Genomic DNA, 19514 nt, shown 5'->3' with positions numbered 1-19514 from the left:
TTAAATGAGGTATAGTAATTTTCTTTATATATTTAATTTATTATTTTTACATTAATAATATTTTTGTTTATGGTTTAACAGATCAAAAAATATTCGGTAAATAATTATGGTAGCAATATTCTTAGAATATATGGATTATCTCAAAATCCGAATACTAAAGAATATATTATGGTTCTTGAATATGCAGAAGGTGGAAACTTTAATAATTGGATGAGCAAAAATTACAGAAATTTTTCTTGGTTGTCTAAAATAAATACATTATATAATATTAGTAATGGACTTAAAGAGATTCATCAAAAAAAGATAGTTCATCGTGATTTACATACAGGAAATATACTATTTTTTATTAATGACATAAGCATGTTTGATTGTAATATGTTGTCTATTTCAGATATGGGATTATGTGGAGAAGTTGATAATATAGATAAAATGAAAATTTATGGGGTTATGCCTTATGTAGCTCCTGAAGTGTTAAGGGGAAAGCCTTATACTCAAGCGGCAGATATATATAGTTTTGGTATGATTATGTATTTTACAGCAACCGGAAGACAACCTTTTGCTAATTTTCCACATGATAAGTTTTTGGTATTAGGCATTTGTAATGGAATTAGACCTGAAATCGATGAACTAGAAGCACCAAAATATTATATTGATCTCATGAAAAAGTGTTGGGACCCAAATCCAGAAAATAGACCAAATTCTTTTGAAATATATGAATCAGTTTTACAATTTCAAAATAATGAGATTGAAGAACAATTCAAAGAAGTAGAAGAATATAGAAAAGCGAATCTTTTATCAAATGAAAATAATCAATCAGCTACTCATCCACAGGCTGTCTATATATCTCGATCACTTAATTCTTTTACTGATTGTTTAGACTGTAGGATTTAAATTAAGCAACAAGATTTATTGTTCGTTAGAATTAAACTACATTAATTCATATACAGTTTTATTTTATATTTTTTGTTAAGAAATATTTTGATATATATATCTTAAATTTTTTCATAAATAAATTGAGCAAATTGAGCAAATTTTAAATTCATAATATCTTGCAAATTGAGGTACCATATTAGACCCGTTCAAATCAAATCATTATAAAGTCGTGTGATCTCGACTGGTGCTTTTCATAAAATACTGACAGTGATAGTCTTTTGACTTTTCGAAACTCTTTGCTATGTAGATCGTAACTGACCATAGAAATAAAGTCATTATTCGAAAGTGTCGTACATTATTAATCCTATTTCATTTAGCCAAAGTACTGAAATTATGTTCGAAGAACGGTTAATTTCATTAAAATTATTTATTTTTCACAAATATTTAGTCTCCATTAATAAAAATAGATACCGTAAATGGATGTTTCCATACTTGTTAAATAATTCCTATTTCCTAGCCACTCAAATCCGGCGATGCAAACTCAAATGTTTTAGTTGTTGCAATTGTTAAAGATGACCAAAGGAAATAAAACTCAAGTAATAAAAATTTTATACAAAGATTAAATAATAGTTTGTTAATTACCTATGTTCAAAGTTAATATTAACTTTTGTATATAATACTGATGACAATTCATTTTTTTTATTTTATTTTTACTTTAGAAAGGCAAGTGCGTCGGCCAAGATCTGTAGATCAACATGATATGGATGTACTGCTGAGATTTGACACGTCTTTTTTTTCTCTTCACTTGTCTTAAGTAATGGTAATTGATTGTTAATTTTCTTTTCCTTTTGTGTCTTTGTTCATTACATTATTATACTTGATTTGATTTATAAGTTAATACATAAAGAAAAAAAAATTTTTTTTACAAGAAAAAATTTGCTTTACTGCGGTTAGTGCCGAATTTTATATTATTTTTAATTCCTTTCACAAAAAAAAAAAATTCTTTTTCATCTTTCAGGTCCAAATCAGCGTTGCGGCACTATGGGCACTATGGTAAGCATTTCTTTTCATTTCGCAAATTATTTTATATAATTTCTTTTACCAATTATTTTTTTTTTAGGTTCAAATCGGTGCTGCGGTACTACGATAAGCTATATTTTGATTTTTTTTTATTAATTTTCATATTTTATGTATTAAAAAAATTTTTTTTCGTCCCTTAGGGTCAGGAGTTCACGGATTGGATAGCACTCTTAATACTGTATTAATCCTGTAGTACCATGGTAAGCGCCAAATTTCGGTTTTCTCATTTCATAATTTTTTTTTTATTTAATTTCTTTTACTAAATTATATTTTTTTTATCTTTTTCTTTAGGTTCAGCTCGGTGCTGCAGTACTATTGTAAGCTTCAATTTTATAACTTTTGATTTTTTTTTTCTATGGTTTTTTTTAAAAAAAAATTTTTTTTTCATCTCTTAGGGTCGGGAGCTCACGAATCGGATGTCACTCTTACTGCTGCAGTACAACAGTAAGCACCAAAATTTTTTTATTTCACTAATTATTTTTTTTCATCTTTTTTTAATAGGACCAAGATCAGGTTCGTCGAATTGCTGTACTATAACAGTAAGAATCGATTTTTATATTTTTCTTTTGTTTCATGATTTTGTTTTATTTAGACATTTTTTACTAATTTTTTTTTCATTTTTTTAGGTTCAGGTCGGGCTTGCCGAGGCACTTGATACTATAGTAAGCACCAATTTTCATATTATTTTTCTTATTTCATAATTTTTTTTATTTAATTTTTTTTTGCTAATTATCATTTTTTTTTAAAAAGGAAAGGATGGTGATAGACATGTAATGACTCCTCCATTACATGATCCATAACAAAAATTGTGCAATATTTTTTTGTTTGATGTTCCCAAGTTTTGAAAAGATGAGGATTTAATAAATAAGTTAAGTAAGTTAAGAGTAGATAAATTGATTTAAAATCAAAAATGATTCAAGTATCAGATAGTTAGAACGGAAATACTAAATAGGTCTATTAGAGGAATTTGCAAATTAGTAGAATTCGGAATAGTTATTGGTAATAATTACGTTTGCTGTTATAATGGTACCAAAATCGAAACGTGCAAAAAGAGATCAATGGCAATTAATAAGAGAGATACAGTACATGAAGAAGTAGACAATATTTTGAGTGCAGAATCAGTAAATGAATTACGAAGATTTAGCTACAGGCATAACTCAAGTTTTATTAAACTATGTATAATAAATAAAGTTAGGAATATGATCCTGTTTTCAAAAATGAAGAAAAATTTAAAGAAGCGTTAGCGAAATCAAGAGTTAAAGAAATGAGAGAAAACAACTTATCTATAAATTTAAAATTATACTCAATGGTTTGAAATAAAACTTATTCTATATGGATGCGGTAAATTGTAATACTAGAGTATATAAATAAGAAGGTAATGAATCGGATATAAATATTATTAAATTAAGGAATATGGATATGTCCCATGATCACCGGATTTAGAAAATGGGGAGGAAAAAAGTTGATAGAGCATATGGATTTGGTTAACCAATCATCTAAAAGTAATAAGATAAAGATGCTATATGTTCAAATAATCTGAAGATTAAATGCATATGTAAAATTCTAATTTGATTAATTTTAATATATAGGTAATTATATTATATACAGTTGTATAAAATGCAAACCATTGTATTGCTATAATATGTGTGTTGTGATGATATAATTTAATAAAGTTAATAAATTAAAAAAGAAAATTTTTATCTTTTTAGATTGTAATGCGTGCTCCCTGTTTTATTAAAAGAGTTTAGTCAAAAAAAAATTTAAAATCTGACTTGATTTTCTTTATTTGTACTTGTAATTACTAAGTAATATTGCCATTATAACTTGTTAGTTATTCTCATAGATGATATGTTTATTTAAAAGATGGGTGAAAAGTCTATCATCATAAGAATAAAAGTCCATCATTATTGGCTAAAAAAATATATTAAAAAAGTTTATGGTCGGTTCCGTGATCAGTTATTTCATGGTAACTTTGAATATCAAGATTTTCACAGCGTAGTCGTGAAAATCAATGATCTTAAGCTAAATGATTTTGATTGGTTAGCGAACCAAAAGTGACAAAATTCCAAAAATCATATTTTGAAAATCCGAATTTTGAAATTCCTATACTTTTAAAAGTTTTATTTTTATTATATTTTTAAAGTTGTCTGCTTTTCTATTTGAAATATGATCTTTAGTTTTAGAGACAAAATGCATATCACTGATCACTCCACTTTGCTTTTATTATTGTATATTAAATTGTAGCCATAAATTTTAATATAATCGTAATCAAATTAGCAATAATTTCCACCAACTTAAATATGAATTTTTGATCATCATCAAAGATTTGATAGATTGAAATGGATTCATTTTTTAAAAAAAATGTGATGGAAAATATTTTAGCTAGACAAACAGAATATTTGGCAGTAATAAATAATTTATTTATTGTATTAAAATAACTTTAACATATTGCTGCAAATTTTGTTAACATAGTGGTTTATTATGGATATATTTTTGCTTATTTAATAAAATTCATCTCTAGGTAGACTTTAATGGAAGTCAATTTTTTCAAAGAATATCACGTGATTTTTATGACACAGTTACATGACTTACATCTTTAATATTCTTGTGCCATTTTTAAATTTTGAATGTTAGATTAAGTATAGTTTATTTAAATTGATTAAAAATTGATGATTTTTTTTTAAAATACTGAATCAGAAGTTCTGAAACTTTGTACTCCATACGATCATTCCCATTCCCATCCCCATCTCTATTCTCATAAATCAAACAAAATCAATATAGCGGCTAAATTATTTGGACCCAGGCGCTTCGCATGACGTGTATTATAAAAATTTGTATTATATGTATTATATGAGATCTCCTCTAGCTTACTAGCATGGCGCCGAGTTGGTTTCTTCAGATCACGAGATGATCGAAAGCCACCATTATTATTTGCGTAATTAATATCACTATCAGAATAACTACGCTGGTGGTGATTCCAAAGGAATTAGGGTGTTTTTCATTATTTTTCATTAAATGTATTACTTTTTTTTTCATATCTGTTAATTCTAAAATATTTCTTCCTGCGAAGAAGCTATGTTAGTAGAATACGAAAGCAAATTAATATCACTTGTAAATACATACATCTTTAAAAAATTCGAAATAAAATCTTTATTATATTTTTGTAAAGTAATACATGAGAAAGGGACGACCGGCTAAAAAAAATGAATAAAAAAAATGACTTCTTAATATTGCGGTTCATCATGAGGGTGCACTTCTTTTGACTTTAATTCATATATTGAATTAATGTTCTATCGCAGGAATACACTAGTAAAAAACTACCCAAATTGCAATTAATTTTTATTTATTATAAATTAATTACGAGTAATCAAAAGTTAAAAATAGTATTTGTACTTTTTCAATATCCTTATATTATTATATTCATGTTGTGGAGGCACGGGTGATGACGTATAAACACCATAGACTTATTTATCATCAACTAATTGTTGATATAATAGCCTTGTTAATATGTTGTTATTTTAGTGTTAGAATCGATTGATATACACTTTTTTGTGTACAAACCTTCCATAGAGTCGCGTTCTTAAAGATGATCATCATATCCTATAGCCTTATCAAGAATTTCTCCAGTTTCATTAACGGCCCAGTACCAATCGTAATTAAGATCTTGATGTAAAACTGTTGTTAAATCTGAATATTCTTCCAGGATTCTGGCCGCAACTAAAGCTTCCCTAGTAAATATACAAATTTAAGTAAAGTAAAAAGACAAAACAAAAAGACGATTGATCTTACTTTATTGGAGATTCTGCAAGTGATAAATCATATTTTTGTTTGAATTTATCTGGCCAGGTATTGGCCTTATATTCCTCGTAGATAAGAGACATCGCATATTGGATGTCTTCGATGACTGAGGTGCCCGGAATAGATAGAACTTTTTGTCGAGCTTCAGCATATCTCTCGGCACATTTGATGAGTTTCTGGCGATGTTCCTATATTACAAAGGATGAAATGTTAGATTAAATACTGATTAAATAGATTAAATACGCGATTTCTTTCGCAACTGGAGAAAAATACTCACTTCATCTTCTTCACTCCACGCTACCTTTTTTATTGGTTTGTTTTCCTTGTGTTTAACTATATATTTAATCAAATAAAATGTCAAAAGAGGTCAGTTAATATATTATGAAGTGTGAATAGTTCATAGTACCTGGCATTTTCTTTAAGAGCGTTAAATCGAGAAAAAGGGATTGTTTTTTATTTTTATTTATTTTATTTTTATTTCTCAAAGTGAACAAAGTAAGTTACAGTAAAAATTACAAGAAACTATATACTAAGAGAAAAAGGGATTACACAATCAGTATAGGCAAAATTCGGCAAAATATTTATATGGGGATAATCACGTGAATATTTGTCAAGGTAGCACGTGATCGTAATAACTTATTAAGTCCAAACCTGATGAGTCAAGAACGATACATTTGCGTCACTGGACATCAATTCCGCCTAGTTTCAAACATATCAAACATACAGTATCAGCCATATTAAACATATTTGATATATTGGATATATGACCTTTGATAGACATATATTTAATACGTCAAGAATGATGGGAAAACTCTGATAAATTTCGAAGAGGTCGCAAGAACAAAAGAGGATATGGACGTCAAAATGTCCAGGCGACTTGAATTTAATATATAAAACCAAGAATAATTGGATAATTGAAGCAATTAAATTATTGAATAATGAAAATATTAATATTTGCGATCACGAATTACATAATAATATTAATAGAAATCATTTAATAGAAGGCGGTGGTCAAGATATTATTGAATTAATTGATGAAAAAAATATTATGAAAAGTGCGCTCTCGAGAAGAAACAAGAAAGTAATGTTCATCGAAGATGTACTAGATATAGATGGAGTAAATATGAAAAAATGGAAACACATGTGCATAGAATTAGGAGTAAGTACAAAAGGTAAAATTCCTAAATGGTTTAAAGAATTAGAAGGAAAATTGATAGACAATACAAATGAGAATACGAGGAAAATTAAAAAAGAATACATGGGAAAATTCGAAAGAAGTAACATTAATATCAACTATTTTGATGAAAGCGAGAAACAAGGAAAAAACACGATAATATCTTGGAATGAAGAAGGCGAATTTCCAGTCTTTGCAGTCGACAAAAAAGGATCCAAAAGTAAGAAATATAAAAGAATAGGTATTCATTATACATACAAAGAAGATACTTTGGACTGGAATAATTCACCTTTACTCATAATGTGTGAAGGATGTGAGAAAAATATTAGTAAGAAAAAAGACAATAATGAAAAATGTTTAATATATATAGAAAATAAAAACAGCAGAATAATAACGACAAGAAAAGAAGAGGGAGTAATAAAACCTTATGAAACAATTAGTACTTTAATTAAGAAAAATGAATGTATAAGAGCAATTAGCGAGGACGAAGAAAATAACGAAGAAATAAATAGAAAGATTGATCAAATTGATAGGTTAATTAAAGCGGAAGATGATTTTATTACAATAATGAAAAATAGCTTATTTGAAAATGAAAACGATAGAAGAGCCAAAAGATATTATTTGATGATAGAGCTAAAGAAAATTAAAAGTCATACAAATAGTAAAGGTAAAAGAGCTTTTTGGTATAATATAATATGGATTTTAAAAGAAAATAACGTGAATAAAGAAGAAGAAATCTTGATGTCAGCTAGCTATGAAATTTTTAACGAAAACGAATTCAAAATCTTAATCAGAAGTATAATTATTGGATTAATACTGATTAATAGTAACAGTGAGATAGTTTTAGGAATAAATAAAAATGTTAAAAAATTAATCAAAGAATTTATTACAAACACAAGTAATAGGAAAAAAATAGATAACGACTATTATATAGAGTTGCTTTATATAGAAGATTTCATGACAAAAAATGATATAAATATAGTCGAAGAAATTAATGAGGAAGAAGTAATAACAATGAAAGGTATCAAAAAGAGAATGGATCAAATTCTAGGAAAAGATCTCAAAGAAAAGAAAATGAGATATAAGATCGAAATAATAGAAAATGCCCTACTAATAAATGAATATAATTTAATATGGAGGAAAAACATAATTACTGGAGGATTCAGAAATTGGAGGAAAAAAGTTTCTATGGCATTATGGAAAAATGAAATCCTAAATAGTAATAAATTAAATGATCTTTTTATATTTAATTTTAAAAAAGAATTCGACTGGAGGACGACATTGGAATTTATTAGTAATCGTACAACATTTACTAAAAGGCAATGTAGTTCTGAAGATACCAATGAAAGGTCGTATCGAATAAAGAACTTATTAAAAGACCTTCCAACGTACGAAACATTATGTAAAAGAGACGTTGATACATTAGAAAATAATAAGTGTATAAGATGCGACGAAAATGAGATAGAGACATGGGATCATATATGGATTTGTAACGATAATGAAGCAACTTTAGATGAAATTTTGAGAGAATCAATAAGTAAATTTGAAGAACATTTAAATAAAAATGGAAGATCAGAAGATATTACAATACTGAGAAATCACAATATTAATATTGTCACAATCCTAGAAGAAAGATCACATATCTTGATTGGAAAAAGTCGAATCTGGGAAATGTTAAGAGGAGTCTTTAATGATAGATTTAACCATTTAACAAAGATCAAAGAAGAACTAATGATTATAAAAGAGTGTTGGAACTTTATATATAAAGAATTTAAAACTAGAATTTGGTTAATTCGTTGTGAAGAAGTAGCAAGATTAGAAAAACTGAAGGGGATACAGAAGCAAGATTTAAGGAAGAAAAAAAGAAGAAGAGAGCAGGATCAACAGGAAGGAGACTCTGAAGAAAACACAGAAAATAAAAAAACAAATAAAAAAGACAAGAAAAAACAAAAAAAAGAATTCGATAAAAAAATTAACATAGTAACGAGAGATAGACTTATAGGTGTGATAACTGACGGAAATAACATTGAATATAACTGGGACTTAATACCAAAGATTACTGATCTAGTATAGATAAATAAATAGTTTAAAATTAGATAGAAATAGGATAGTTTTAGATAGTTAAAACTTAGTTATAGGGTTTGTCATTTTATGACAAGCTCTAAGTATTTTAAACTAATTATGTAAATTTTTATAAATTTTAAATAATTAATAAAATGCGTTACTATTTAAAAAAAAAAAAAAAAAAAATAAATTTCGAAGAAACTTAGACACGTGATCATTTTTCTGAAAACGGAATGGAAGGACATTGCATATTAACATGCGCAGTCCTTCGTTACACTTTCGGACTAATAACTGATAATAAATAATATTAGATTAATATAACTAATTAGTTTTACACTATGTAATATATGTGTTTCACAAATTTAGTTTATAATTTTTATACTACGTGGCAAAATTAGAACCAATCATATACTAAAATTAGTCCCTATACAAAAATATATAAATATTCGCTATATTTTTCATCATTTAACTGATTTTTACAAGTTATCTTTTATATATCTTTTATATATATATATATATATATATATATATATATATATACACATTACTTACTTCCCTCAATTATTACTTATTACTTATTTTAATCCTTGCGCAATTCCCTCAGCCAAAAACGAATCATCCTTGTGTAATTCTCTCAGCCAAAAACGAATCATATTCTTTATCAACAAGAGGTTCTGTGAAAAATGTCGAGACAAGTGACACCCCCTCGTCCTCCACCTCGGTTAAGAGATCTCACATATATTGATTACGATATATATGAACATCCTAATATTCCTGCGGGGCACCCCCACTTTGGGAGAAATGGTGGTATGTGAAATAAAAAATATGAAATATAACTTATTTATATGATTAAAAGTGCATATTTTTCATTTAACTATTTATATTTAATTATAATATTTAAAGCCTGGTGTAGAAGAAACTTGAGAAGAGAACTTCAAATCCTTGGTTGGACACTGGATGACCAATACTCGATGGTCTCAAGATTCGTTAGCAATGATAGAGGCTTACTTCAAGTGCGACAATTACAAACGAATCCAAACCTATATTGGATGCCATTTGGTGTAAGACAAATGTATATTATGAGTGGGATTCACAACAGCCTTTGGTAATTTTATAAATCCTTGTTAACTCTTTGTATATCAAAAATCTTTATATTGTGCACCATTCTATTCATTTCAGCAAAAATTCATATTTGCAATATTAAAAAACATGTATAATTTAAAAATTAATCGAAAACATAATTCATTATTATATCTTTGAGAAGTAATACATGAGAAAATACTGCAATTTATGATGTAATTTAATAATGTACTTAGCAGAAAATAAATAAAATTATCATATTTTAAAATTATTTCTTTGTATGTTAAAACTTATTCTGCTGGTGAAGAAATGTGCATATATCTGAAAACACAAAAGGCTTGCCGGCTAAGTAAAAATGAAAGTAAAAAATAATAGAATAGCAGACTGTTTCAAGAGAGGGAAAGGCATGAAAGAACGCTCCTGCTTGTTAAAGCTAGCCGAGTCCTAACCATATAGTGGCAGTTCCTCCCACTACTCAGCATTGCTATCTAAATTATTAAGTTTGCTATCTAACCGTAAACCAATATCATCTAATGTACAAACGTACCATCCTTCTTCTTAATATTTCTTTCATAAAACTCTGGAACCGTAATCTTAATACTTCCACCTAATGCACGAATTTACATTGCTACATGAAGACACATCTCTTCTAAGTTAAATTTTTTCTCAGCCCTAATTCGATCAAAAATTTCCTTAAATTTAGTCCAGGCAGTTAAGCTGATATCTTTGACCTGAATCTGCAAGAGCAAAGTAAAAATATATCAATAAGATATAGCGGACTATTTATACTCACCAAAAGAACTATTGGAAGAAGAGCTTGCGTCAGTTTCATCCGGCTGGATTCTTCTGGTAATTGCATGACATGCATGACGTTGAATTGAACCGTTTTGGGGAGCTCAATAGCGACATTAATTCTGCTAAAATCATTACGGCAATAGTCTCATAGTCATGTTATTGATCATTGTTAAGATTTTCTGCGCCTCCGTGGCGTAGGCATAATCACGAGCCTTAATTTTGCGGAGAGAATCATGTACGATGATCATATCGGCGAATTTTTTCTTAATATCGCACAAGAACAACCACATGGCCACGATTCCCATGAATACAAAAAATCTTTTGCACTAGAGAAGCAAGAAAAAAAGAAGCGGAAAGAGCAAAAAATGGCATGTTTTCCGAAACATTGATAAAGCGAAAATGGAAATAATATAACGTGTAGTAAATTTATTAAGTGTATGTAGAGTAGAGTATGCTCGTTTTTTTCGTCAAAGTTAACTTAACGCTTTTTAAAAATTGTTATTTTTGCGAAAATGAAGTTAGATAGAGAAATGATCCATTTTTATACTTGATTTGTACTTGCGTAAGAAACGAATACTATGCTTGATTTAGCATAAAGCGCTGATAAAATTACGTTGCTATATTACATATATTTACAATTATTTACATATATTTCGTATAAAAATTTACTTAATTGCGGTTTAAGCGGCTTAACAAAAGTCAAATGAATTACGGTTTTTATACGAAACTGATATGCCATAAATTAATACTAATAGAGCAATTGCGTATCTCAAAATATATCATTTATATCTAGATTCTAAGCCCCTTGAAAAACATAGAAAATCAAATACGTTGAAGACTTGGAGTAACATCTTTGGCGGTTTTTTCAAACATCCCCAAATGGAAAGTCATTAATTCATTATGTGCTATTACTCTATTTCATTGTATTTTGCAAAATAAGGAAAAAAAAAATCAAAATAAAGAATCTACTATTTGTTTATTATGTATCAGTAGATGATAAATCGCCCATGTTGGATTATGTACTGCTAATTCCTATATAAATGGATTAATCTTATCCCAAAAACTGATTAGTCTATACACGTAATTAATCCTAACGGGTTAAATACGATTAGGGGAATTGATTAATCCGTCGTCTAGTAGTTGGGAAAGGAATAGATAAATAATAATCACTTTAAAAATAAAAATATTGAAGATTTTATTGAAGATTTTTTACATGAGGTACAGTGGTACAGTATCTAAAAAAGAAAAATAAATATTTAAATAATTTTTATGATTACTTCTTGTGTTCTCGATCAGACAATCAATTGAACAATTAATCATGTATGTAATTTTATTGTCCTTCAACTAATCATAGTAAAAATGTTTGTATAATATGATTATTACAATTTCAAAAATATGTGAATCACTGTATCAATTGAAATAAAAATGCGAATTTTCCAGAATATTTTTTTCGTGTCTCATATTAAAGTGACGTATATTAAAAGATTTTTTCGCGTTAACAAATCTTAAAACTATAACTTATAAAATAACCTGTTTAGTATATAATTTATTGTGAATTCTTCCCGAATTTCAAATTCCTGAAACAGAATTTCACTAATTTCTGTGTATTACTTTATATGCTCAAATCACTTTTATTTTTTATGTTGATTTCGTATTTCTTGTAATGGCTTTGGTAATAAAGACAGACATCCTCATTTCTTAAGGTTTTTTCTTAAACAATAGATAAATAAATAAATAAATCATGATTTTGTTTACAATTTAAACGTAAAAATAAATAATGGTAACGACTACATCCTGTAAAAAAGTTGATCCGTTTTTTATAATCCATTTTTTTTCCGTAAAAGGCTCATATTTCCGGAATTAATAACCTTATCGCTATATCACGGAATTTATCGACTTATTTACATTTTCCGTGAATGGATCCGTGTAAGGCTCATTTTTACGAAGTTTTTATACAAATAATGGATAAAATTTTTTATAGGGCATTACGAATGCATTTTATTTCATGTTAACAATTGAATAATCTCATCTCATGAATAATAATAAGAAATTAAATAAAACATATAATGTACTGTATGTATGATGAACAATTCAATAAATTTTAATAAAAATAAATAAATTAATTAAAATTGATTCGTAAATTAACGTCAATTGACTGTGCACTTTTTCATGAAATAAAATCCTATGTAAATACATATATTGTTTGCTAACTTAACCAAATCTTTTAAAAAAACTTGTTTAATAAATATATTAAACATAACATAAAAAAAATTTCTACATACCATATTCGTAATAACCTTCTTCTTTACCAAAAATTTTCACTTCAAGCAGTCTGTATTTAATTACTTTCTTCCACTTTAATCTATAAAAAAAATAATAAAATAAATTTAATTTAAAAAATTCGATAACCCGAAATTATTACACAAAAAAACAATAAACAAATACCTTTAGAATTAATATTGCGTTCAATATAATCAATGCTTATAGAATCTATGAAATAAATAATGATATATTATTTACTATTTATTTAATTACTTTAGTAAATTACAATTACCTGAATATTCGGTTTCAAAAAAATTAGCATTTTTAGGCTCTGGAAGATTTCTAAAATCTAGATGTCTACTCGTGTAAAATGCTTCAGGATGTTTTATATATGAGAGAGCTCCATTAAATAATAGAGGAAATGATGTTGCTAGCTTTTCATTGATTTCATCTGCTTCTTTAATTTGTTTTCTGATGATCGCGAAATCTTCATTGTTATTATTCCAAAGTAAATCAGAAAACACGCTATGAAGACGTTCTGCATTAGGTCGTTTTAAAGGATCTTCATCCCAACATTGATTAATTATGTTAAAAATTAGTTGAGGAATCTTATAATCAATCTTTGGTCTCAATCCTTGACAAATTTCTATAGCTAAAAGTGCATTATGAGCCATATCATGATAAGGAGGCAATCCCGTACAAATTTCATATGCAATAATTCCAAATCCGTAAATATCACTTGCTTGAGTATATTTTTTTTCTCTTAAAACTTCTGGAGCTACATAAGGTAATACTCCATACACTTTTTTATTATTATCTTGAGAAATCTTTTCGTTTGCTGGTTGACATAATCCCAAATCGGTGATATAAACTTCCTTATCAAGTTTTTCATTACTCAATAAATTACCACAATGAAAATCTTGATGAATTAATCCACTATTATGGATATCCTTAAGACCATATGAAATAGCTTGTAACATATATAACTTTTTCTCCCAATTTAATGAATTAAAATTATCATTTAAATGTTGTCTTAAATTACATTTTCTCAATTCCATAACCATAATAAAATTATTTGTTTTTGGATCTTTAGAAATGCCAAAACAACGAATTACCCAACCAGATTTATGCGCTAAAATATGCGATTCAATCTAAAAGAGAGAAATAATTAATTTAAGAATCTATAGACGAAAAATAAATAATACTTAAAATACATATTAAAAAAAAAAATTTTATTTTTACATACTTCTTTTAAAAATTCGGTCGTAATGTTTTGGGAATCATACAAACATTTTAAAGCAACTTTTGTTTCTCCATTTCTTATCCATTTATCATTTTTATAATCTCTTTTTATATATCCATCTTTCCAAATTGCTTTATAAGTAACTCCAAATCCTCCTTTGGCCAAATATTCAAAATTTTCAAGTTTATTATATTCAATCCATTCCAAAATTTCTTCAAATTTTTTAGCTTTTAATTGTGCTTTTTGAATAAATTCATCGACAGTACTATTTCCACTAGTCCAATTTTTAAAATTTTTTTGAAAACTTTTAGATTCACATATTTGACACCAAAAATCACTAGTATTAATATGTTTACGTTCTTTACATAAACCATACATCTCATAATTTTCTTTTAATCCTTCGTTTGGTATTAGTTTATTAATTAAGGCATTTTGTTCTTTGGTTAATTCCCGATTGTTAAAATCTTTTATTTGTTCAATTACTTCATCACTAAGATTAACTTCTTCCATTTTAATTAGTTGCTTGTTGAATAAGGAATATTTTATTAATTTATAGGCAAGAATAAATAAAAGAAAATATAGGTAAAAAAAAATAATAATAGTGAAACAAGGAACAAAGAACAAGCTTTTTATTTATATTGAAATAGGATAAAATTTACTCCGATTGTGCGACATGAATAAAAAAGTTTAGCCAAATTTCTGTGATTTGAATTTTTTGTAAAGAAATAAAATTATATTATAAATCATTAAATATCACTAACTTAATGAGTATGATATTTATAAATGAAGTTTCATTCACTAAATCATGTATATGTTTTTTTATGATAACTTTTCACCATGTGACGAATAATCCCAATATGGCTAATTTTACCGGATTTTTTGGCAAATTTCTGATAAATCTGGTAAAATTTGAATTTTTCCGGTCCCACGCTGCAGATTTCCAGAATATTTTGAAATTGACGGAAATTTTATTTATAGTATATTATTGTAACGTTTTAGGCTAACCTGTATAAATATTTTTGTATTGTGTTATCTGTGTTACCTGTTACATAGTGCGGCTTACTAATTATGTCACGCTTTTTTTACATGTAAACAAACGTGTTAACGGCTAGTAACAATATATAACTATTGTGTGAGGATGTAATCTGATGTCACTTGCTATATTTATTATATTTATAATCACATAAATATCACGCATCAACAAAAATAAAGTCTGTTTTCTTTCGTGTGGTTTTTGAAATTGAATATAGTTTGCTTTTCAGGAAAAAGTTATGAGTAAATTTGCAAGCAAACTAAGTACTCGCCATAGAACAAGACGGACCCTTGATGTAAACGAGGTACTAGTTATAATTAAAACACTTTGGTTGTTTTTGTGAGATCGTCTTGCTATGCAAGTTGCTTCCGCAGGATCAACCACCCATTTGGTGGTTGGTTTATGACTTTATGTCCACAAATATGCTTTGTGAGGTCATCTTGATATACCAGCTATGCCAAGGAGTCTTCCGCAGGATCAACTGCCCATTTGGTGGTTGGTTTATGTCCACAAAACATTGCTTTTGTGAGGTCATCTTGGATATGCCGGCCAAGGAGTCTTCCGCAGGATCAACTGCCTACTTGGTGGTTGGTTTATGTCCACAAAACATTTTGTGAGGCACTTATATATGCCATAATGATTCTGCTGGATCAACCACCCATTTAGTGGTTGGTTTAAGTTCACAAGAGCAATTAAAGTTTCTTTAAATAAGGTCTATTGATTCTCGAGGAGGAATCAGTTACGCACCTTCCTTATTGAGAAACTTATGTTTATTTATATACTAGTGAAATATTACTACTTAATGAATTCTGTTATTAATAAAAAATTTTTTTTTTTTTTAATAGGGCAACAAAGAAAATGTTAATGAAGAAATTTTAATAATTTATAAAATCATGGACATCAGAATTGGAATTTCATGCTACAAGATAATATTCTTACCAGAGTAGAATAATCTTGACCTGATCAAATCAAAACTTAGTAGGGAAGAATAGATGAAACTAGAAACAGATTGATGTGAGGTTTGTTTAATTAATTGTATTACTACCAGAGAAACAACAATTCTATCATATAAACTGATATAATTATCAACTTTTTTTATGATTCCATCAAATACTTTTGAATTATTAATATTAATTTATTATGAATTAATTAACAAAATTTTATATTATTTTGTTTCTCAAAATGATTTTATTAATATTATATGGTCATTATTTTATTTTTAGTGTTTTAGGTTGAAAAGGAACTATCTGTACCATTGCTTCTAAAAATGTATGATGACATGGTGAGTGAGGCACCAGGCTCTAGGAATGCATTTGGACACAATATTGTCAATATTTGTATTCAGAATGGCTATTATGATCCAGAAAGTATTAGCATTCGTGGAATTTACAAGAAATGTAACCATGTGTCATTGGAGGAACAGAATCTCTTATTTGTGGATTTCCACTAAGGTACTCCTCAAACACCATTTAAGTACTATAGGTTTGTCGATCTCGTTCCCAGTGTCTGCAAATATTATTCTAATCGATTGTATGACACTAAAAAAGGGACGATAATTAATTAAGATAGCTAGAGTACTTGATGGTGCACTCCTTTGGATGGAATTTTATTTTTTTGAGCATTTTTTCTGCGAATAACATGTTTAGCTCTGGTGCATAAAAAAATTATCAACGTAATCTTATTGTCCAAAATGCAATATGGTGTCTGTCTCACTCCATTATAAAATGACGATAATTTCTGGGGCTACGCAAAAAGTGTTTTGTTTTACATTTGTTTTGCATATTTATAAAATTTCAAATTTTATAATTTAAATACTCATTCATAATTAAATACTCAATTATATTAATTTACGACTAGGCTGTATTTAGGGTGTGTACTACCTTATAGTCTACAGTATATAATTTATTAATCAAAAAAGAATATTTATTATATTATGTAAGATTATTTTTAATAAAAAATTATTAATCATTATGAAAAAAAAAATCAAATAAAAATTCATTATCATTGAAAAAAATAAAAATATACGAATAAAGACAGTTGGCAAATTGCAATATTACAATGTCATTTTCCTGTAGCTTTTACAATTAAACGCATAAATTTTGAAAAGAATATAGTTAGAGAATTTGATTGGTCAGGAGTAACTTCATTTTCTAATATTTAACTATTAGACTATCCTAAAAATTTGAACCAATATTTTCCAGAAAGCAGCATATAAAAAAATTCTTTTTACTATGTGGGGAGGCAGAATTAGGATCTGTCCTGGAAAGAAATTAGCGATGAATATGTTTAATAACATCTATTTACGGGAAATATAGTAAGATGGCAAATATAAATACGCCACTCAATTTTAATTCTGGTTATATTAAAAGAATTATATAATTAATATTGTTATATGTATATATGAAAAATATGTATATTTTATATTTCATGATTATTCCAATTGAAATGATATCGCTCTAGGTTAGGATTGGAATCGATTCTACCAAAATCGAATTAATCGAAAATCGAATCGTATCTGTAGAATCGATTAATCGAATCTAAAAATCGAATCTCAATAAATCAATTTTTTTTATATTATGGCGCAATAAAAGTAATCATGTCATTTCTATAACTACGTTACGGTAAAAAAAATAATATCGGAATTATCAAAATTGCTGAAAAATGATGATCAAACATATATACTACATAAATATCACCATTACTATGCTTTGCCGCCCATTTACTCCATTAAAATCTTAATTTATTAATTCTGGCCGGAATTAAATGATCGTCATAAAATTTCCATTTTTGGAAATCTGTGTAACCAAAATTTCGTGATTTTCCGAAATTTCCGGGGAGCCAAAATTTCCTTTTTGGAAATTTGTGTAACTTCACGTGACTCCGACGCAAATGGGATTCGGTTTAGATTCGATTAATCGAAATCGAAAATCGAATCGTCAAATCGAATCTTTAATCGATTCTCAAGATTCGATTTTCGATTGAATCGATTCTAATCCCTACTCTAGGTTGATGTAGTTAATTTTTCCTTATCAGTACACTCACTTTTTTTCATCACTTTTTTATTTTGTTTCATAATCACGTAAATAAAATTAAGTTTTTCTTGTAATAAATTACGTTAAATTTCAAAATTTCTTAAAAACGAAATTATTCGTCTATAAGAAAATTAAAAAGATGATGATAAATCTTTCCCGATTGTGGATGTCGTACACGGTCAAGAAGGTAATTTTTTTCCGTGATAGATTAAGAAATTGGTTTAACCAAGATTATCGTCAATTGTATCACAATCATGGAAAAATGATCCGAAATATTATCTGTTATATAAAATCATATAAAATCGTATTATTTCATTAAAGAAATTCTTAATAGAAATCTTTTACTTCATAAGAACTTTTATTTTTTTATACTTTACTAAAATTCTTAAGAAAAATATTTTATTTCATTAATGAAATTCTTAAAAGAAAAATTTCGGATCAGAATAGGTTCATTCATTTTATTCATATATCTTATTTTACTAAAACTTCTTCAAAAATTGATTAATGTTATTGAAACAGTTAATAAAATTAATCTTTTAAACTTAAATGATGAATCAAATAACTTTTATAATTTAATTATTAAATCACTGATCAAAAAATTAAGGAAATTTTATGAAAACTATAATCATAATCATGAACAATTTTAGTACAATTAGCATATTATCAGATGTTTGGTTTATGTTTTGAATGTAATAGGATAAATACTTATTTAAATTGGTATAAGGAATGTTATTCCAAAAAATTTCATCAAAATTTTGATAATTGGACTAGTGGAAATAAGCAAATAGATAAGTTCATTCAAGAATCACAATTAAATGCAAGAGGTTGGTTTGAATTACTTGAATGGATTCCTTATAATCGATTGAGAAATATTAAATTCTTAGCTCGAGGTGGATTTAGTACAGTTTACAAGGCAATTTGGTTAGATGATAGGATATCACGTTGGAATTATGAGAAACAAGATTGGGAACGTAATGTTAGAAAACTTGATCAACAGGATTATAAAGATGCAAATAATTCTCAAATTAAAATTCCTCTCAAAATTAATGAAAAAAAATGGACGTCCAATAGTACTTAAAA

The 19514-nt window shown here is 27.2% G+C and overlaps 5 protein-coding genes across 5 annotated transcripts; 3 read left to right on the top strand and 2 right to left on the bottom strand.

Annotated features, from left to right (window-relative positions):
* Positions 1-657: 657 nt before the first annotated feature.
* On the top strand, positions 658-891 carry OCT59_007863 (uncharacterized protein; the record flags this gene model as incomplete). Its single annotated transcript, XM_066142073.1, has 1 exon — positions 658-891. One exon carries the CDS (start codon positions 658-660, stop codon positions 889-891), a length of 234 nt encoding a protein of 77 aa, XP_065998983.1.
* Positions 892-5533: 4642 nt separating this feature from the next.
* Positions 5534-6164, bottom strand: OCT59_007862 (uncharacterized protein; the record flags this gene model as incomplete). The annotated part of the gene is made up of 4 exons (XM_066142071.1): positions 5534-5681; positions 5743-5939; positions 6029-6084; positions 6158-6164. 4 exons carry the CDS (start codon positions 6162-6164, stop codon positions 5534-5536), a joined length of 408 nt encoding a protein of 135 aa, XP_065998982.1.
* A 1385-nt stretch (positions 6165-7549) lies between these two features.
* Positions 7550-8998, top strand: OCT59_007861 (uncharacterized protein; the record flags this gene model as incomplete). Its single annotated transcript, XM_066142070.1, has 1 exon — positions 7550-8998. The coding sequence occupies one exon, from the start codon at positions 7550-7552 to the stop codon at positions 8996-8998; it is 1449 nt and encodes a 482-aa protein (XP_065998981.1).
* A 674-nt stretch (positions 8999-9672) lies between these two features.
* OCT59_007860 (uncharacterized protein) lies at positions 9673-10098 on the top strand (the record flags this gene model as incomplete). The annotated part of the gene is made up of 2 exons (XM_025310973.1): positions 9673-9796; positions 9893-10098. The coding sequence occupies 2 exons, from the start codon at positions 9673-9675 to the stop codon at positions 10096-10098; spliced, it is 330 nt and encodes a 109-aa protein (XP_025176384.1).
* Positions 10099-13221: 3123 nt separating this feature from the next.
* Positions 13222-14879, bottom strand: OCT59_007859 (uncharacterized protein; the record flags this gene model as incomplete). Its single annotated transcript, XM_025323529.2, has 4 exons — positions 13222-13226; positions 13310-13354; positions 13419-14277; positions 14373-14879. The coding sequence occupies 4 exons, from the start codon at positions 14877-14879 to the stop codon at positions 13222-13224; spliced, it is 1416 nt and encodes a 471-aa protein (XP_025176383.1).
* Between the last annotated feature and the right edge of the window lie 4635 nt (positions 14880-19514).

This window comes from Rhizophagus irregularis, chromosome 16, assembly GCF_026210795.1.
Source record: "Rhizophagus irregularis chromosome 16, complete sequence".
NCBI classification, from domain to species: Eukaryota; Fungi; Glomeromycota; class Glomeromycetes; order Glomerales; family Glomeraceae; genus Rhizophagus; species Rhizophagus irregularis.
This window is presented reverse-complemented; position numbering and strand designations above follow the sequence as displayed.